The sequence below is a fragment of the Lutjanus erythropterus genome, chromosome 4 (assembly GCF_056507025.1).
Source record: "Lutjanus erythropterus isolate fLutEry1 chromosome 4, fLutEry1.hap2, whole genome shotgun sequence".
NCBI classification, from domain to species: Eukaryota; Metazoa; Chordata; class Actinopteri; order Lutjaniformes; family Lutjanidae; genus Lutjanus; species Lutjanus erythropterus.
In genome coordinates this window covers 34443827-34465248 of record NC_139320.1, presented here as the reverse complement: position 1 = coordinate 34465248, position 21422 = coordinate 34443827, and the positions used below count along the sequence as shown (strand labels likewise).

General features: G+C 40.5%; 4 protein-coding genes across 4 annotated transcripts in view; 2 read left to right on the top strand and 2 right to left on the bottom strand.

Annotated features, from left to right (window-relative positions):
• Positions 1-4161, bottom strand: part of col26a1 (collagen, type XXVI, alpha 1) — a 33933-nt gene extending 29772 nt beyond the window's left edge. The window contains exons 1-3 of the mRNA XM_084717771.1: positions 3163-4161; positions 2109-2231; positions 1210-1313 (exon numbers count right to left, since the gene is read on the bottom strand). Of these exons, the coding sequence (XP_084573897.1) occupies positions 1210-1313; positions 2109-2231; positions 3163-3335 (400 nt within the window). The 5' untranslated portion in view covers positions 3336-4161. The remainder of the gene's footprint in view (positions 1-1209; positions 1314-2108; positions 2232-3162) is intronic.
• Positions 4162-4686: 525 nt separating this feature from the next.
• On the top strand, positions 4687-8686 carry srprb (SRP receptor subunit beta). The gene is made up of 7 exons (XM_084717770.1): positions 4687-4895; positions 5500-5594; positions 5715-5792; positions 5884-5966; positions 7128-7264; positions 7377-7431; positions 7752-8686. Exons 1-7 carry the CDS (start codon positions 4727-4729, stop codon positions 7960-7962), a joined length of 828 nt encoding a protein of 275 aa, XP_084573896.1. The 5' UTR covers positions 4687-4726; the 3' UTR covers positions 7963-8686.
• A 660-nt stretch (positions 8687-9346) lies between these two features.
• wdr53 (WD repeat domain 53) lies at positions 9347-12423 on the bottom strand. The gene is made up of 3 exons (XM_084717769.1): positions 12284-12423; positions 10549-11044; positions 9347-10035 (listed from the first exon to the last, which is right to left on the bottom strand). The coding sequence occupies exons 2-3, from the start codon at positions 11035-11037 to the stop codon at positions 9355-9357; spliced, it is 1170 nt and encodes a 389-aa protein (XP_084573895.1). The 5' UTR covers positions 11038-11044; positions 12284-12423; the 3' UTR covers positions 9347-9354.
• Positions 12424-15540: 3117 nt separating this feature from the next.
• neu4 (sialidase 4) lies at positions 15541-20974 on the top strand. Its single transcript, XM_084717765.1, has 3 exons — positions 15541-16122; positions 17639-17894; positions 19210-20974. The coding sequence occupies exons 1-3, from the start codon at positions 15922-15924 to the stop codon at positions 20202-20204; spliced, it is 1452 nt and encodes a 483-aa protein (XP_084573891.1). The 5' UTR covers positions 15541-15921; the 3' UTR covers positions 20205-20974.
• The last annotated feature ends 448 nt before the right edge of the window (positions 20975-21422 follow it).

Below are 21422 nucleotides of genomic sequence, written 5' to 3'. Positions count from 1 at the left end.
GCCGTTTGTTTTAGTGTTTCCTTTTACTTAATCTGTTAATAAAAAACATCCCTGCGTGTGCAATTGCCTCACCTTCCTTTTTTCCCCTGGGTTACTTTTTTATCATTGTTACTCCCCTTGTCCCCATGACCACCATTGAGGATCATGCCAATATGAGGTCTCCATGCCAGTCTGCCAGCGAGCAAATTATCCACTGTGGTGACCCTTAAAGGGAGCAGCCAAAATAATTCATATTTTTACATTCTATTATTGTATATATTTGTTATTTTTTATTGGTAATTTTCTATTATAAGTTATTTTGCAATGGAGCAACCCAGCCAAAGTTTTTCCACACGACTGTACTTGAAACTGACGTGACAATAAACATCTTGAATCATGCAGCCACAATATTTAAAATACAGTATGTTTGTCACTGTGGTTATGAGCTGTGTATACGCATATATATATATGTATTTAGACAGCAGAGTTAAGGCAGCCCGACATCCACCCTCCCTCTCTCTCTCTTCGTGCTGACTGTGGTGTCTTGTCCCCGGGTGAAAATTTTGGTCTCTACTGGGCTCAGAGTCTGTGGTCTGTGGTATTCAGGAGCAGCACTGCCCATCACTGAGACCTAGACTACCTCCCACTTTACAAGCTGCTCTTTAGGACATTCCTGCCAGCTTTTTTCATTCATTCTTTTGACTGTAGTAGCCATGATGATTTTCAGAAAGACAGGCAAAACTGCCCCTGTGCTGTCTACAGTTAACACAGACTTAGACGTGTGTATGTGTGAGGTGAACATACTCACGCACATATGCACAAAGAAAAAGAGATACAGAGAGTTTGTGATTCTAATCCTGCCTTCAGACACACAAACGTCTTGAATGTACGACTGTGAAAGAAAAAGGTACAAAACCACAGAGCACAGGACCCCTTTCAACCGTTGTTTTACTGCAGTCCGTGTTCCCAAAAGTAATCGAAAACAGGCTTTCAATCTTAATTCAAAACAACCTTACGCTCATATCAAAAGGCCAACTCCTGCACAGAAGCACGATTAGCAAGCTGCCCAACTACACACCACCAAACATAAAAAAAAAGCACTGATGTGGGTAACGCTGCTAAAGAGACACAGATGGGGGCAGAACACATGGCATTTAATTCAGACCACATACAGTATTTGAGAAAGCTGCATCGTGTGAAATAAGATAAAAGCGCAGATAGGAAACTCACCTTCACGACACTCTTCTCCCACAAACCCTGGGCAGCATCTCCACTCCAGTGCTGTCACCTGCTTGTAGGTAACCTTGAAGGACGGCCTGATCACAGTCCTGTAGCTGCAGAGAACAGCACAGGGTCACTGTACTTAAGTACCATTTTTCATGTACTTTACTTGAGTATTTCCATTTTAAGGTACTTAAACTACACTAAATTTCACATGATATACTGTACTTTTTATTCCCACCAACTTTTTTTTAAACAGCTTTAGTTACTAGTTATTTTTCAGATTAAAGTGATTGAACAGATTTTAGGGGTTGAACTACCAAAAAGTAATGTATATAAAGTATGGTAGTTCAAACCAGCTCCGCCTCCATCAGTTACAACATCAATAGCAATGTTATAGTAATATCAATTAGATTATATAATACATGATGCAGTAAGGTTAATATAACAGGGACCATTCTTCTTATTCTTCTTTGTCTGTACTTTTTGTTGCCAATACTTTCAGACTTTTACTTGTAAGCATGTACCTCCTTCTATTTTGGGGAGAAACCTTTGAAATAGTTTAAAATACAAATGTAAGTTCATCATGTTGATGTTACTTATGTTAAGGCTACTTCAGGGACCAATATGTATAATTTAGTGGCATCTAGTGGTGAGTTTGCAGATTGCAAACACCTTGTGCCATGCTCCCCTCACAAGCCTGTAGAGAACCTGCAGTGGCCATTGACCTTGGGCAAAATGACAAAGACTGTATCTAGAGCCAGTATTTGGTTTGTCCCTTCTGGATTACTGTAAAAACTCAGCAGATCTTCTGCAAATCTTTCACACTGTACCTTTAGAAAAATGTTAAGTTCTTTGTTTTGATAATAACTTTTGAAAAAGGGGGGTAGGGGTAGTTGTGATTGTACCTGATGACTTTGGAACAGGGTCCAGGCCACCGGCAGCCCTGCAACACCCTCTGGATTGTGGTCTCTGTCCCATTGTGCACCTGACAGGACACTGTTCTTGAAACAGTATACTGACACCAGTTCCTAAAATATAAATTAAACAGATTTCACACTTATTATTAATGCCGCATAGGAGAAATCATGCATAATCAATGATGGTATGTAAGAGACATAATAATAAAACTTTTTCATGTCAAGGTACCCCGCAATAGATACACATTAACTACAGACCCCCAATTTGAGAGAAATTTGGTCTCTCTCTCTCTCTTTCTCTCTCTCTCTCTCTCTCTCTCTCTCTCTCTCTTTGGAAGATAATAGTCTTCTAGGGCTTCAACTAATAATTCTTTTCATTATTGATTAATCTGTCAATCACTGTTATGATTAATTAATTAGTTGTTTTGTCCATGAAATGTCAGAAAATGGTGAAAATGTGGATCAGTGTTTCCTAAAGCTCAAAATTATGTTTTCAAATGTCTCGTTTTGTCCACAACCCAAACATATTCAGTTTACTGTCATAAAGGAGTAACGAAATCAGAAAGTATTCTAATCTGAGCAGCTGAAATCAGAGATTTGTTATTTTTTTCTTTTAAAAAATAACTAAAAACGATTCGTTTTTGTCATTTTTGGTCAAGACTCACTGATCAAAAGACTGATCAAGACTTCATACTCAGTTGATGATCAAAGGATCACGAGAAATTTCAATCAAAAGGGTTAACCCCACCTCTCTTCATGTTGTTACAACTTCCAAAAAAAATGTGATAAAAGTTAAAAATTCTACTCCTCTTTTTGCAGGGCCCCCCTGCAACCCACTCAAGAACCGATGTTTGTACCCCAGTTTGAAAACCACCGCACAATGTGAAAATGTGAAAACATGAAAATTAACTGAAATACAAGTTGATGTAGTTGCAGAATTCAAAGGCAACTTGGTTTTTGCTCATGGACACAGAATCAGGATCACGTTTTTACTTCTGCAGTGCAAAGGCGACATCTCCAGACAGTTTGCACATGTGCTCACCTGAGTTGGGTACGGGAGCCGGTACCTGGCGGTCCGGTGCTGCCGCTCTGCTCCGATTTGATGCGCTGCCGCTGCACAGTGATGCCTGGGAAGTGATAAACAAACCCTGTTCCCAGCGACGGACACACTAAACTCATCCACACGCACAACGCGTAGAGGAACGATGAAGCCATCGTTTCCTTCTGATTGATCCCTGACACTGATGTCCGCTGATACACCGACGACTTTCAAGTAAATCCTGAAGTTTTAAATTCCTCTATGACAGACTTATTTGATCTGAAGAGTCTAAAGAAACCCGATTGAAATCATTAACGTGTTATTCATTTCGTCTTCTCGACGAGAAACAAACTGTCTCTCTCTCTCAAGAGCCCAGAATGAATGACACACTGCCTCTTCCTATAGAATAATGCGGTTTTCTGACGTTTGACATCGTGCCGAGGACCGAGGAGTCAAATATCCAGTGTGCGTAAAAAGCGCGCTCAGTGTGAGGGCTGGAGACGGAGCGCGTAAAAGCGCATCTGGTCCCGATCGAAAAACCACGAGCCTTCAGTCTTCATATAGGTCCTGTGATGTGAATGTAATGGCCAAACATGAATTCACAGTCACTGAACTCTATCGGTGTCTCTTTCTTTAATGTCTCTATTCTCCTCAGTCACAAGCTGATGATTTAACGAGTGGTACCCGGCAGGGACTTACTCTAACCCTATCCTTTGAGCCGACATAAGCCATAAGACAGATATGAGCGATGACATCAAGATTTTACAGTAATCTCACGGAATGATAATAAAATGCGCCCATTTTCATCACTTTGTCATATATTTTTCCTTTGGGAGATTAATATCTGTGGCTCTTCTGCCAACTAGCCTTCAGATATAACGAATTATTTTATAATAGCAGCACTTAAATGCTTTTAAGGAAACCAAGCACCCAATATTTAAGCCAGAGGTTTTCTTTATCTCAATGCTTGAATAGTCTGTTAACCTCTTTATGCACCAGCACCAAATGGAGTAGCCAAGAAAAGTTTTAGCGACCAATGTCTGCAAAGTTTCTTAGCAATAAGCTCATTTTAGCCACGCAAAAAATTAAAAGCCTGACCAAAGCCAATTTTTTTGATTGATTACTTCACAGTTTTGACTTTGGAAGTAAAAATATTGTTTTTTTTTCCCTCATCATTTTTAATACGGAAGTCAAAATGTTGACTTATATCACAATTTTGCCACCTCTTTACACACTGAAACAGATGAAGTAGCCAACAAAAGTTTTAGTGGTCAATGTTTTTTGTAATCAGATAGATAAGAGACTATAAATATGGAGCCCATTTTTGCTTGGGAAAAATGATTTATCATCACTGGTGACAACTGTGTTTACTTTACTATTTCATGTCAAAACTGATTATGTGAGTGGAAAGAAAGAAAAGTGAAGTCAAACTTTATTGTGGGGGACTCACTGACTGGTTCTAGTAAACTGTCCTGGCCGGCAGCGCCCCCTGCTGACCCTTCAGGCTCCGTACAGGCTGTAGGAGTAAGCAGACGTGTCCCACTGTCAGATTAGCCTGAGCGGACAGATGGAGGCAGACAGTACCGGTGGCAACATGGGAGAGAAATCAGACGCGGAAATGCCAGAAAACCCATTTGAACCATACATTGAATCTCTTCGTCAGCAGCTAGAAGACCAGGACCCAGTGTTTCTGATCGGAGTTATCGTCGCTTTGGCCGTGGTTATTATCACGTGTGGTAAGAAGTTACCGTTACTGCTTCAGGTAGCATGCTAACATTAGCGTCGCGTGGCATGTATAGATGGGAACCCCAGACCCGAGAAAGATCTCGCGAGACTGATTATTTTAACCCTAATCGTGATCGTTGTAATCGTAACGAGGGTTTTTTTTGTTCTTAAATTTGTGTAGCTCTTGCGCACAGCGTTTTCGCAATATAAAACATACTTAGTTCGTGCAATGTGCTAAAACAACGCATACCAATCTCGCGATAGTTTCTCAAATCTAGGGTTCCAATCTAGAAACAACTGATTAGGAGGCTTGGCCTAGCGCTCAGTTTAGCATGGTTACATGGTTACAAAGTGTTGGGTTGTTGCTTTCCAGCAGAACATTCAGAGTTGATATTTAACTTATAACATTTCAAATACTAATTTGATAAAGAAACGTGTGCTATTATGTGAAACTATTAGCTGAATTAATAAGCTAGGTAGCTAACTGCAAACGTCAACAGCTGTCACTTGTACAGCTTATCACCATTTTTCCCACGCAATTGATTCAGATTTATTGAGTATCTTTAGTTAATAAATAACAGGGTTTTTGAATCACTTCTTTCTCTCTCTGTTCAGTGTTTCTGAAGTACTTTCTCACCAGTAAAACCGTCAGAAGTGCTGTGCTGCTGGTCGGACTGTGTGACTCTGGGAAAACCCTTCTGTTCAGCAGGGTAGGTTGATGTAAGCAAAACGTGGTGTTAATCTATCGCCACGTTGTTCATCATAGGATGCTCGGCTGATGTGAGATTCATGCGTGGTTATAAATGATTATGCATTTCATGTTTTGGCAGCTGCTGTCAGGAAAGTTCAAGCGGACACAGACCTCCATCACTGACAGCAGTGCTCCATACAAAGCCAAAAATGACAGGGTAAGTTAACTCTGTCAGTTATCATCATCAGTTTTAGTACTTTAACGATGTGCGTGGTTTACATAGTCCCCTCTCTCCTTCCTGTACTCAGAGCAGCACCTGGACTCTGATAGACCTGCCGGGACATGACAGTCTTCGCCCTCAGTACCTGGAGAAGTTCAAATCTGCAGCCAGGTGAGAGCAGGACAGCCTGCCTGAATCACAGATGTACATTAGTCTGTCTATTACACCACTTTAACAAATGTTATTAAAATGCCAGCTGTATCCAGACATATTATCTAGACAGGGAATAATGCGTGCTAATGCATGTTGTAAATGTGTCGTAATTAGGAGTAGTCTGGCTTGCATTGTTTTTGGATCTTAGATATGTGTAAAAACAGTCTGTACAATGTGCTGCAATCCATACACAACAGATATTTGTTTTTAGCTGACATAATAGATATGATGTTGTCAAATTTAGAGAGCGAGCAGGCTGAAAGAAAAAGGCCTCTATTTACTGATTATATGTCTATTTTACCATGAAAGCACCGAATGATGCATTAAAAAACAGAACTACGTGAAAAATAAAAGATATACTGAGGTGGGAAATGAATGATATGCAGTAAGAAAAAACTGGGACTGTGTGCTGCTCCTATCTGTGCAGCTGATCTGCTGTTAACAAGGCATAACTTCTCTAGTCACAGAGTAGCCTCCATGTCAGGACTGCAACACACCAGGACAAACTGATTCAATATTTTTCATACAAAAAAAGTAATAAGTTCATGTTTCACATTTCTTGAATTTACAAGCATTTTATAAAGTTTCCCTCAACGCAACAACTCAAATTAGGGAAAAAAGAGGAAAAGTCCACACACTGTTTAATGCTTCCATGAGCATTTATTAAATAAAAGTTATGTTTCAGGCACCAGCCCATCTTCATCGCCCAAGTCACTGGGCGATATATTAATAAATTTACATGGAAGAATTATCCAGTGTGCAGACACTTAATCTTTTTCCTTTTTTTAACGTGTAGTTCTGTCTAGGACCTAGTATTTATTGCATTTGGCTGTGTGTGCTTTTGTCAACTTTCCACCACCTCAAATTACTCACATGCAGGATTTTCTCTGGAGGACAGATATACTATCTAAATGAGGATGGCAGTGTATTAAAAAGACTTGGTGTAAACACAAAGGCAAGATCACTTTGTTTATTATGCAGATAATGTATTCAGATACAGATCCCATTTCAATGCCAGGTGTAAACGGGGTGTGTGTAAGGTAAAGTTACCGTTGGCCTGCTCAATATGTCCTGATCACATCTTTTCTCATCATCACCCTCTCTCACTCGTCTCTCCAGAGCTATCGTGTTTGTAGTGGACAGCGCTATCTTCCAGAAGGAAGTGAGAGATGTGGCAGAGTTCCTGTACATCTTGCTGACGGACACTGTGATCTCCAGGAATGCTCCAGCTCTCCTGGTGGCATGCAACAAACAAGGTTCAAAACCCATTTGCTGTGAAAAATACTCTTGTTCTTTCTTCTTTAGCCTATACATTGCTTTGCTTTTTGTCAAATGGCATCATTATTTACTGGTCTCTTTATTTTACAGATATCACTATGGCAAAATCAGCTAAACTGATTCAGCAGCAGCTGGAAAAGGAACTGTAAGTAACTGTACTGTATAATTACATTACTGTATGAACAAATGACCAAATAACAATTATATTACAGTATATTTAGGGTATTATTGGCCATGTTTCACAATCCCATTTCATCGTAACAAATAGAATGTTTAGGCTTTAATTGCCATATTTGATTAGGTACTTTGCATTTTTATAGTCCATTTTCCCATTCATCCACACCAGTGGAGGCTGTGCAAGGAGGTGCCCTAGTTATTTTTTTTTTTGTTTAAATGGGCATTCAGTATCTTTTGAGTTTGAAATGAAACCACCCTGACACCTCAGTTCTATCTCGCTTCTCCCAGGAACACCTTACGAGTGACGCGTTCTGCAGCCCTGAGCTCTCAAGACGGCTCCGTGGGCGGCAGCGCGTATCTGGGGAAAAAAGGCAAAGACTTTGATTTCAGCCAGATGCCCATGAAGGTGGAGTTCCTGGAGTGCAGCGCCCGCGGCAGCAAGGGCGAGGATGGGGATGCAGACATCGAGAGTCTGGAGAAGAGCCTGGCTAAACTCTAAAAATCAGCCAGTCAGCATCCTCAGTGCAGAATTTGCCTCAAAGGACCTCAGATCAACGTCCGCTGTCAACTCAGTAATCAAAGGAGAGATGACAGTTTCATCTCAGCGGAGGATTTATTTAACCAGTCAAACACAGTCCTGTCTGTGCTTGACTGTCAATATAAAACTTAAAACAACATTAAAGGTGGAAGAAGATATATTCAATCAAAACACACCAAAAAAGACTGTGATGTAGCAGTTTGTCAGGTTGTTCTGCAGTGCTGAGACATAATGATGTACTTATTCAGTGAAAATCTTACTGTGAACATCCACCTTAAAGCGCTTTGTTTGGCTTGTTTAGAAAATATATAGTTCAAAGAGTTTTGTTAAATTACAACATATGCTGTTTATAATTGCAATTAAAAGAAAAATTATGATAGGCTGTCAGATTTTCACCATTTTTGTTTTAAACTCAGCTCATCTGGTAATAAGCTGCCTCACAATGACAGACAGGCATGAATTACAGTCAGTCATTAACTTGGACAGTCAGCCTTGTGCCTTCTTTCTGGTTTTCGTATTGAAAAGTGTTCTGCTTGTTTGCAAAAGAATGACGGTTTATTTGTTTGAAAGTGTTGCGTGAATACAGTGCATTTGCAATGAATGTATGAATTTACTGAGATTTTGTGTTTGTAGTTGTCTGGCTTGTTTACAAAACTGACAATATAAAGTTTTTGATGCAAATGGAGTCTGCTGATTAAGGTCTGGCATTTAACAGATTCAGCCTGTAATGATTAATAAGCAGTAAACATGATTTAATCATCAACTTGCACAGAAAAATCTTAAATATGAGAAAGAAAGCAGAAAGTTTAAAATGTCATGTTCAGTTTTGCTGTTATTTGTCCTGCATCTGGTTTGGACTGTGGTGTTTTTTTTTTCCACCACAAACACCACAGATTTAAACATGCAAATATCTTTAGTGTGGTAGTTTTTACAATCCTCAAATATACAACAAAATATATTTCAAAGGATGACATTTTTATTGGACCACACACACACACAAGCCCAAATGAGCCACATGAGTAAAGCTGGCATTAAATGAGGCCATAAAAACAATCACAGTTTGTTGAACACTGTGAAAACTCATACAGCTCAGATTGTGATTGTGATGTTTGTCTTTTCACAAAGATCTACTGGTTTTGCATCAGTTATGTTTGGTTTCTACCCACAGTTCAGACTAAATTAAAAGGAGAGCAAGACCCTGCTGTCACAATATTAAACTAATCACTATTTGGATCTCAAGTCCAAACAGTGATGCTACCAGTTCTAACAGTATCAACCACGGGAGTGTATACTCTTTCAATAATGGCTGTAAACTAAAATATGGCAAGAGAAAACAGATTAAAGCGTGTGACTCTATACTTGAGACAGAGGGTAGACAGTCAGACTGGAGCTCTGATCTGCAACTACCACACTGGGTTCTCCTTTCAGCACCACAGGGCACAACCAGTTCACCTTGTCCCCGTGACTGATGCTCAGTTTGGGCCCTGACTTCTCCTCTGTCACCTCCTCTGAACCTGCTGCCACTTCATCCTCAACTTCGGCTTCTTCTTTCTCAGCCTCAGTCTTCAGTGGGGTCTTTGCTGGATCCTGGGACTGTCCTTTCCTCTTTGTCTTGCTCTTACCCTTCCTGCGTGGGGCTGCTGGCCCCCGAGTTTTGGCCTTTGCCTCTGGAGTCACCACTGGGTGCTTACTGAGGTCCCACAGGGCGACCTGGCCATCGTTCCCTCCGGTGACGAGCCAGTAAGGGTTGGAAAGGAAACTAACAAAGTGGGCTTGTGAGGCCCCCTGACTGTGAGCCTTCACTGCTCCCTGCTGTTCCAGTTTAGAGCCACTGCCAATCCGCATCAGGTGCACCCGCCCGTCCTCTGCTGCACAACCCACAATGTTTCCACAACTCGCCACAGAAACGCAGTGCACCAGTGGCGGGTTGAAAAGCTGCCCGGGACGTTGCTGAAGATCATCCTCTTCCTCTGCTACGTCCTGGAGGTTGACAGTCCAAAGAGGCCGCGTCTTCTGCAGACCCCACAGCATCACCTGAAAAAAAAAAACACTGCATTAGGACAGGAATGTCTTTGTTGCAGAGAAGCAGATCATATGAAGTAAATACAAATGGTAAAGCTCTCCTAAAGAGATGGTTTTGATTATTTGAAGTGGAGTTGTATGAGGAACTTATCAATAGTCCAGTTTAGAGAAGCAGAGAGGAGTACCAGCATGGAAACTAACGAGGTCATCAGCAAAACATATTTTAGCCATAATTTTTTTTTAAGTATATGCTATATTTAAAATATTTTCACCACTTTAGCTTGCTGACAGACAGCCTTTTCCAATGGGTAATTGCTGACATAAGAAATATCACCATTTCTCGCTCAACTGTTAATTTTTAAACAGTAATTTTACATGGTAGAACACAGGAGGTGCTGGTCTACTGCTGCTTTGAATGGCTAGTTTGCCTGTGTTATTGAACAACCTTATTAACCTGTGTTCCTTTCTACACTTGGTTACCAAATGTATAAATGTATATAAACCCTTAACTCTCCTGTCCCTTACCTGCATGTCCAGTCCAGTAGACAGTAGGTTGTTGGGCCTGTGAGGCCGAAAAGCCACAGAGGAGCAGATGTTAGTGTGTCTACGTAGAGTCCTGCACACTTTTCCTCCCGGGAGCTCCAGTACCCGGACTGCCCCAGAGTCATCAGCCACTGCCAGGGCTGAACCCGTCTCGTTCAGTGCCAAAGCGTTGATCTCCTCCTCCCCTGCACCCTGAAACTCCTCCACGAGACCCTTCAGGTTTCGCGGGTCGAGTACACTCACTGTGTCTCCATGTGACACATACAGCTGGCTTGGGGCTGCAGGTGAAAACACTACGCTGGTGGTGTCGTCTTTACCAGGGAAAGTGAGACGACCTATGACGGTTCCCTCTTGGCTCCACACTGTGACCTCTCCATCCTCAGAGCCTGAAGCCAGGAGACCCTCTGGGCCTGAAGACGCTCCAACACACAGGATGGATGTGGAGTGGCCCTCAGACCACTGCCTGGCCATGATGACCCTATGACATGTAAGTCAACAAGGGGAAGATAAACATGAGTTTGCAGTGTTTTTTTTTTTTTTGACACAACCACGGCAACATTATACACCAAATTTATTACTATGGGGGAAAAAAAACTCACAGCAGCAGTATTGTTTATCAAAAACTTAAGTTACATTTACTTATCTTTATTAAACAACAATTTCAGAGGACTTGTGTATCTAACAATTTGTCCATCCCAGTCATAATTATGAATGTACAAAATAATTAGAAACATATCTTAATAAAATGCAATACAATCCAACAGCATCACAAACTGCAGCCTCTAAAATCACCATAAAGTTGAATCAACACCTCTCTGAAACTGATCCAGAGCTGAGATGACTAACTAAACTTAATATATTTAGAAGTGCCATTTTGAACAAAATAAGTCATTTCAGTATGTCAGCTTACACACTGGGAACTTGTAATGAGTATTTTATGAATATATATCGATTATTCAATGAATAAATAATCAGCAAAATTATTGACATTAAAAATATCTACCAACTGCAACCCAAAACTAAACATTATAACCTCCACATAAATAGGATTTATTGCTGAGCTATTTATTAAACCTAATTAAGAACATCTAGTTTTAGATAATGTACTTAATACACGGACCACTGAAGGTTATGTTTTCATAGCCTTTTTAAAGTAAGAACAATACATCAATGTATACATTCATATCACTTATAAGCTGGAGAAGCATGAATTAAAAAAAATAGATTTATGTCAACAGCACTTTTCTTGCAGAACAGAATCTGCACCAGTGCAGTATGCAAAACCAAAGTAATATTTTCACATTTAAGTGCAAAGTTTAGCAAAAAGACAAATAAGTACTTTAAATGTAGATGTGTTAAAAGTGGGGCTTTAAAGTGTGGTTTCCTGTCTCTTTAAATGGGAATTCTCTCACCTACAAAGGTAGAAGCCTCACGTTAAGTCACTTTTTAATAACTCAGTAGCCAGCTTTACTATTTCAAGAAGTTCCTGTAAACACACAGAGTTTAAGTATCACACCAGAGTTGGATCAAACCAGTCTGACTCTGCAGAAGCTCTGCTAATTTGTTAGCCTAAAAGCTAACATGCGCCAACTCGCTGCTCAGCCGACGGTTTATCTACAATAATAAACATGTTGTTGCTGTTAATCTAGACATTGAAAATAATCTATAACACTGCTGTGACAGTATCCATAACTTCAAGTCAAAGGTTTTACGCTACCTTAACAAGTGCCGTCAAAACTTCAGCAGGCTGCCATGTGAGACTGAGTCGCGCATTGATGACATCACATATTAGCCTTGGGGCAATTATGCCCTGTGTTTGGTAAACCAGGCAGATTTCTCTAGCTCTTTGGACTTCTCGCATCAGACACCGACCCAACCATTGCCCCAACACTAATCTGCCTTTCAGTATCACTAATTTAAGGCATTTAATTGGTGGTGATCGATGCTGAATACTACAAAACTGAAAGGATACGCTGCCTAACAGACAATTACAGGGCAAAAATATCACTACTTTTGGGCAAAACTAATTTTCTGTGTTCAAAAGCCTTCATCCCTCAATTACTGCACTGTCTTGTTGAAAATTACTGAGCATACAATAGAAAACAGCACAGATCATCCGAAAGAATAGAAAATGTAGGTGAGCAGACTGGAATGATAAGAAAACATGTCTAAAAAGATGGATGTGGGTAACTACATTTAAAACTGTGGGGGAAAACTTAATCTATGAAGAGGTTTAGATCATGGTAGTTTGAGTAGCTGTGATTCATTACTTTCCTTTGCTCAACATTTTGCAAAAATCACTATGATGCACTGATTGTTAGCAAAATATTCCATCATTGCGTTTTTCCCACGCCGTCTTTCAGAGACCATCACTTTCCTTTTTACCTCCATTATAAAGGAAGAGACAAGACTACTCGAAAAACGGTAAGTGATTGGTTTACAGGAAGGACAGGTGACAGGGGGGTTCATTAATTAAAATTAATTAATATTCCAGGGACAGTACATATTATTAAACATCACTATTAATATATTAATTAGCCAAAAGGCTAGTTTTTATTGACCAGGTGTAAAGTTGGCAACCTAAAATCAATATAAAAACGAAGAAAGGAAAGTAAATTAATTAAAGAAATCCGCCTGATAATCTGGGACAGGACACTCTGAAATGTGGACGCTGCTTAAAAAGGCCTTTGCTTGGTCAATTGCCAAAATCAATATCAACAACTTTACAGAGGCATTATGAAGAAATGAAAAGAAAAGAAAACTGGATAAGAAAATCACTTTTTCCCTTCAAGAGCCAAAACTGAAACTTACTGTTGGTCCATGAGCCAAAAGCACACACCCGATGTGTTGTACAGATAGAAAATGATACTAAGATCCCAAGTTCCATTAACTTCCTGTGCAAAGAGTCGCTCTGTCCGTCTGCTCAGATTCTGAAAAATAATTAATAATAAAGGATCTATTTAAAGCGTTTTTTAAATATTATTTTGGGGGGGTGGGGGTTGCCTCTATTGAACAAGACAGGTGAAGGTAGACTGGAAAGGTGAGAGAGACAAAGGAGACAACACAAAAATAAAACAGCATAAATAACAATTTATATATTCATTCTTAATTAAAGCTAGAAACATCTGGTGGGCCAACTTTGTTTGGGCAGCCCTGATCTAAATAAAGACTAACAGGCTTTACAGAGACCAGATGATTCTGTTTTTTTCTCTCAATAACTGAATGGTTTGAAACAGTTTGTTTTCGAGGCATTTTCATTTTCACTTATGTAAAGTGCCTCTAATTTGTGGGATACTTAAGTACAAGAGTAATGTACTTAGTTACATTTCACCACTGAAAAAAGCAGAACATCTAAGTACTTGGTTTGTTTAAGTGAACCCAACTCAAGCGCACTGAATTTTGGCAGCTTTTTCAACCTCAAAGTACAAGTAATGTATTTAAAATGAGTGTTAATAACACATTGATAAAAACTGAGTTAGGTGAACTCACTACACTACATTATGTCAAACAGAACAGGTATGAAGTACAAGCCAACAGCAGAACGGTTTGCGTAGAACCTGCAGAAAAGTACACAGGACACAGAGGGGGCAGGTCATCAGATCATTGTTCAGCGGGTGCCCCCACCCGGCCATCGTTGCCACAATGGCTGCTCTCCGCTGATTCATCCAAAGCTGTAGATCTGATGAGTGTGGTCCATTTCTGGGTCAGTGAGCAGCGTGCCATACTGCTGCACTGAATAGGGAAACAGAGAGGAGAGGCCATAGCTTTCAGGTCCTCACCCGAAAAAACACACACAAACTAAGTACACACACACATCACACTGTCAACCCAACATTCAAATGCTGACACATACTGTACGTCCTCGCAGAGAAGCAGCAGTTCTCACAGAGCGCTTTGAATGTAAGTACTCCTCTGTCCTTTGCCCGTTTCCTGCTCACGGCCTGTTGACCTACTTCGTCTTTAGAGCCTAATGCAATTGCATTGAAGGGTTTCACTCAGCAGATGGTTTTGTGTTAAATGTGATACTGTGGTTGCTGAAAACAGTGTGACTTTGACAGCAGGTTTCCTAACAGCTTGTTGCAACTCCTCCCTGTGGCAGGGATGAGTGAGAGGTTGCTTTTTCTGTTTGCGTCTTTAAACGAAGCTCACTGAATCTCTTATGAGGCTTGAAGTAAGGTACGTGTCATATTTCAGACGTAGACTCATATTTATGACGTTGTGCTTGAGTTAAAATGTATTTTGAGCTTTAATTGTCTTGCATGTGTAAAGCGGTAATGAAAATGCATCATATTGTCCTGCTGAATAGGATGTTTAGTGACTAGAACAGAGGTGACAAGAGCAGGCAGAAGAAATGTCACACTGTCATATAAAATATCAATGTAGGCACTGGCAGACCATTTCTATTGTAGAGTTCAAATGATGTTATAAGATAAAGGCATCTAATGGTTGTATAATCCCTGTGCAATACCTATACAATACTAAAACCATACGATTTTTACAAATTATATATATTACAGCTGAATATACAAATTGTGCAATAACATGTACGTGTAATCCATTAAAGGTAAAAGCTAAAGTTGTAAGTTGTACCATAGTTGTATGATTATACAGTCAGTTCAGCACCGCTGACCAATGCTCCTATAGGACGGGTTAAATGCACAGGTTGAATCAAACGTACATGTTTTTGATGGTGGGGAAACCTGGAGGAAATCCACACAGGAGAGCACATGCAAACTCAGTAAAGAAATGTTGGAACCGGGGTTCAAACCTATAAAGCTCAACTTCAAAATAAAAATAGTCTAGGATTAGCACATATCAGCTCAGTGTATGGACTGGTGAATCACATTTTAAACCTCTTCTAGTACCTAACCACTGAGTTGACTGCAGAAGGCCTAAAGAGAAAGTTTCCCAGAATATTTAGAGATCAATTACACTGTTGTGGTTCAACAATGATTGAAGGTCACTTACGCTTTTATGGACAGGAAAACAAACTGAAATTCAAGTGGTATTTGGTGGAAAATGGTTACAACAGTGTTCTCACCTCTCATGCAAAACTGTTGCAACACTGTTTACAACACTCCTCTCTGGCTGTGTTTCAAAGGAAACTTAAGAGAACAAAGTTACTGCTCCGAGTTCTTACGTTTTTCAGAGGAGCAGTGGCCTCCAGCCACAGTCTGTGAGATACAGAAATATCCACAGTTGTGCTACCAGACTACAGAACAGCTTGTTCCCTGTTTGATGTTTTTGTCCTTGAATCAGAGTCGCTGAAAACTGGAGTCAAATTCCTTCTATGCCTATAGAACCTATTTCTGATTCCCCTCAGAAGATTTGGAGTTACTTTTGAAGTCAGAGAGTATGAGGTCACCCTATTTCCCAGCGAGGACGGTGCTTTTCCATAAGGAGCCAAACGGGGTGACGTACAGAGTCCCAGCGCTGCTCTACCTGTCCAGATCCAGATCCTTCCTGGCCTTCTGTGAGGAGAGACTCAGCCCATCAGACTCTCAGGCTCACCTGCTCGTCCTGAGGAAAGGCACTTTCTACAGGAACTATGTGGAGGTCAGTGTTAGCTGATGAGTCTGCACTCTGCAGTGCCCTGTAGATTATAGACCTGTGCTCTACTGTTATTTTACTTTTTTGTTTGGTTAAAGTAAAAGCACTTTTTTTAAAAAATCTTTTACTTGAGTATTAAGTATTTTCTTCAAAGTATGCAGGTCAAAGTTTTGTCACACAAGTACTTAAATACATAAAAAGCTCAATTAGAGCAACCAGCTTTTTAAATGGCTCACAGTGGAAAAAATATCAGCCTGTACGAGAAGACACAATTAGATTAGAAAAGAATAAAGTCTATATGTGAGGTCGCCAATGCGCTCTGACCACCCACTGCTTTATTCTGGATGCATATATCCAGAAAACATTTTGTGCAACTTACTGCAAGACATGACTGATGAAAAAATTTGTTAAATAATATATTCCTGAGTGCAACCTTCTCTTCTTTAGAGAAAGCAAGCTTCAAAAATGATGAAATTCACTACAGAATATGGCAACAACACTATATTTTCTAGGAGACGACTCCTTTAAATTTAATTTTTCAGTTCTATAAGTGTTCTAATAACATCACATCCACGTCCACTGTTTTGGTGATTTGTAAAAACCTGAACAGGTAAAACCAGTTGTGAGCATTAAAGGTAACCTTTGACCTTCATAATGACCAAAACAATATAGTTCAACATGCACAAAAATGCTATTAAGTCAACCTTGATTTAGGAACTTTTGTAAAAAGTGAGATAGATGAGAACATATGTAACCTGACCCTTTAAAGAGATAGTTCACATTATGGGGGATTCGTATGATACTGATCTGTAGTCAGTGTGTTACATACAGTGAATGGCAGTTGACATGCCCCCAATTTAGTCCCCAGTGGAGGAAATTCTTTTTTCTCACTCCATTGTTAAGTATTTTACACATATATATGCTTGTATACATATATGCACATGCAGTTTTTGTGGAAGAGGTGATAGAGTGATGGGTGCTGCCCAGAAACAGGCGCCATGCTCAAGAGCACCTCGACAATACCCAGGAGGTGCAGCAGAAGTACCGCTGAAGGAAGCTAAGCGATGTGCTACTGTGGACAGGGTCAGGAGCTTTACATACTGTGTATTAGCCAACTAAAAATGGCCAGCGTAAATCGGTGAAAATATTCTAAATATAGCACATACATAAACTGACATGAATTTTTGTAGATGGCTGTAATATATTTTGCTGCTGACCCTGTCCACATGCAGTAGGTCTACACTGATTAGCTTCCTACTTCCTACCGTTGTGCCAAACGCCGACTACTGTAGGTAATAAAATGACTATGGATAAGTGCCCCATAAAACCCTGCTTCAAATAATCCAGAATATCCCTTTAATTTAAATGCTACAGACGATCTTTTGCCAAGTAGCTTCATCACTTTCCACCTTTGCTTTGTGTTGTTTTTTTTCTTGTACCACATTCTTTCAAGTCATTCTTCTATATATGTTCAGATGTAGTGAAGTATTTTTAGTTGGCTTTATTCCTTCTGTTCCTCCAGTGGGAGGACATGCGTGTCCTGGGCTCTGCCTTTCTGCCAGGCCACCGGTCCATGAACCCGTGTCCAGTGTACGATGAGTTCACAGGGACTCTCTTCCTGTTCTTCATCGCTGTTCTTGGTCACACCTCAGAGTCCTATCAGCTGGTGACGGGGAAGAATGTGACCCGTCTCTGCTACATTTGCAGCACTGACGATGGAGACACCTGGAGTCCTGTCACCGACCTCACCAAGAGGGTCATAGGAGACACGATCAAAGGTCAGAGAGAACCACACTTACATTGTTCTATTCTGATTCTTATTGATGATCATTAACAACATAGAAGTCTGTCTTTTTAGAGGGGAACTTCATGATTTTACACATTGAAGTATGTTTACAGGTGAAAAAATGTTGTAGAAAGCTTTTGTGACTTCAAAGGAGGTCTGATCATTTGCCTCTAGTGATGTCACTTGAGTCATGTCTGAAGACTGAAAGTTTGAAAGTCTAAAGTTTGAAAATTAAAATAAAATCCTAGGGTGTGGAGTTAGGAAGAAAGAAGCGAGCTTACCAGACCTCTGTAGTTCCTCATCTCTGCTTGCAGTTAACATCTCGAGGTTACATTAGTCACTAACACACCTGAGTCTCTAACTGAACTGTTGGAGGTCACGCTGCAGAGGATATTTCTGGTTCCGCTCCATCAAATTTGATCTTTATTTCTCCTGTCCATCATGACTCTGACAATTTTAGTGAATACTATGAATCTGAAAATGCTGGGGTGCCTTTGTAGCTCAGTTGGTAGAACATGTGCCCCACATAACAAGGCTGAGTCCTTTGCAGAGGTTGTGGGTTCGATTTCCATTGGTGGCCCTTTGCTGCATGTTGCAAAAGTACATGGTAAGGATCAGCTTAAATTCAGTCAGCAGTCTATGTTAGTTAAAGCAAGTTAGTACAAAATCTCTTCTTTTTGTTTGTACACCTCCACCAACTCACCAAGAAATGCTGGTTGAGGAATCAAAAGACTCAAAATAAAGGAAAGACGAGTGTGCCACCCTGTATTTTGTCCCACATTTCTTACCTCGGAACCAAGATAAGAAAATATCTCTTCCATGCATATGAGAACTGGCCACAGTGACGAAAACCTAAACTCAACTCAGCTTCATATAACAAATTAAATCCACACATACAGTAAAATAAACAACTATAAATAAAAAAAATGCAAGAATGAAAACTTAGTTAAACAGTAAAACTTTAAAAACTCAATACATGAAAGTTAGTAGAATAAAATAGAATCATCGGAGATTAAAAAAAATAGTAAAAGTAAACTAGTAAAAGTAGTAACAACAGTAAAAATAACACCCATTGAAGTTTAAAAACTAAGGTTATAACAATATTCCACATTAAAAATTAAAAGCCAGTTTGCTTTTTTAATATCTATAGGCAATGAGTTTAGGTCGAAATGTACACGTGGACAGACTTTTATCCTTTATTTGTTATATGATGCTATTTTACTGTTTAATTCATGTGTATTGTTCATGAATGTGTCACTAAATGTTGATATAACATCTGTATGTCACTTCCTCCTCTGTTCCTGCAGAATGGGCCACCTTCGCTCTCGGCCCTGGCCACGGCATCCAGCTGAAATCCGGCCGTCTGCTGATTCCTGCCTACGCCTATCACATCGAGTGCAAAGAGTGTTTTGGACAGCTCTGCCAGACCACTCCCCACGCCTTCTGCTTCCACAGCGACACCCACGGGCAGACCTGGCGTTTCGGAGAGGCGGTGCCGGGGCCCGAGAGCGTGGAGTGTCAGATGGTGTCTGTGGATGAAGAGGACGGGACTAATGTGTTGTACTGTAATGCACGCAGCCCCCTGGGATACAGAGTGCAGGCCCTCAGTCTGGACGATGGAGCAGTGTTTCAGGAGGGGCAGCTGGTGCAGCGGCTGGTGGAGCCTAGAAATGGTTGTCATGGCAGCATTGTGGGATTTCCTGCCCCGTTACATTTATGTCATTCTCTTATCCATCACTTACGCCAACCTAAGCACCACTGCAGACACTGGACATCCTGCATGAACTACTCAAACCCTTCGCCAGACACTTCTGGTTCGCCCAATCAGAGCACCCCTCCAGACTTCCTCACCCCCACCTGGGTGGTGTACTCCCACCCAACATGGACCACTGCACGCAAGGACCTGGGTGTGTTCCTCAGCCTGTTTCCCCGTGATCCGGACAGCTGGCGTGGCCCCTGGGTGATCTACGAGGGCCCCAGCGCCTACTCTGACCTCGCCTATCTAGAGCTGCCGCCCTCACCCGGCGCACCGCCCGCTGTCGCCTTCGCCTGCCTGTTTGAATGTGGCACCAAAACAGCCTACGATGAAATTTGCTTCTCCATCTTCACCCTCTATGAGCTTATTGATAATCTGCCCCGATATGTGCAGCTGGGAAAAAACGGTGAAGAATATAAAAGACAGAGTCAAGAGACAAGTCGAAGTCGTACAAGTAGACATGATGCTCAAAGTGCACCAGTTTTCCATCAGGTGAGGAAGAGGAGGAAGAAGAGCAAGTTGACTGAGATGTGCTCTGTATCTTAAAAGTACTTTTTAAGCTTTTAATACAGAGTTAAAATGTCTTCCAATGATTTTTTTTCTACATATGCACTCAGTGGCCATTTATTATGTACACCTGAACAATCTTATGCAGTCCAATACAAGTGTTCTCCCATGAAATCTACATTTCTGATGCCTGTAATGTTCAGTTTTTGTTCACGCTGTCATGGAGGTGTTAATTATTGGTTGTGTGCATGTGTGAGTGTGTGAGAGTAGTGTTACATCTGTCCGGCTTTCGGAGGCTTCATTTTAAAGCTAAAGCAAAGGTAATGACATCATATAAAGCTAGATGACTTGAGGATTTTATTGGTACAACCTCATGCTAGCTTATCAGGAAGGGGGCTAAATAATGCTCCAGTGTCAGCCTAAATTTTGGTGAGGCAAAAACTGTCATGGCTATTTTCAAAAGGGTCCCTTGTCTCAAGATATTTGGATGAAAATGGGTTCTCTGGTTACCGATGAGCCCTCCCTTTACAGACAAGCTCATCTGGCAACTACATGAATGGCAGCTCACTTTAATGGAAGGATGTTTTTCATACGGTATAGAATTTGTCTGTGTACTTCGAAATGAGTGTGTGCAAAGTACAGATTTAGTAAACTGAAAATTAATTCATAACTTTTTGTATAATTGTAGAGTGCAACAAGAATACATGGTTGTCACAAAATCCCATGGCACAACTGGACTGAACCACTGCCTGAAACAGCATTTGAATGATTTAGAATTTCAGCTTTTGTGATTTTCTTCAAAAATGTAATTTTTTTTTTATATCTATTATATTATTGTTAAGCTGCCTGGTTGCTTGTAATGTCCCAGATAACAAAATGTCAAAATAAATAACAATGTTTAAATTGAGAAGTTTGAACTTATCGTCCTATTTATCGTTTCCTTATAAAGTTTAGAATTGGGATCAGAAATCAAGATAACCAGACACAGTTAGATGAACCCAGGACACGTGGTTACAATACCATCTCAAAGAAAACTGAGACTATACAGAAACACTTCATTAAAAAGTTTGCATACAACCAGGTGAGAGGTTGCATCTGGGGGATGTGGTGCCATTGCAGTAGGTGCTTCACTATCTGTTGCCTGACAAAGATCTGCACTCTACTGAATAACCTGAATAAATTTTAAATTTGCACTGGGGTCATAGTTTATCATGGTGTTTACTGGAGTGCAGTATTTTCAAAGGTGTTTCTAAATGC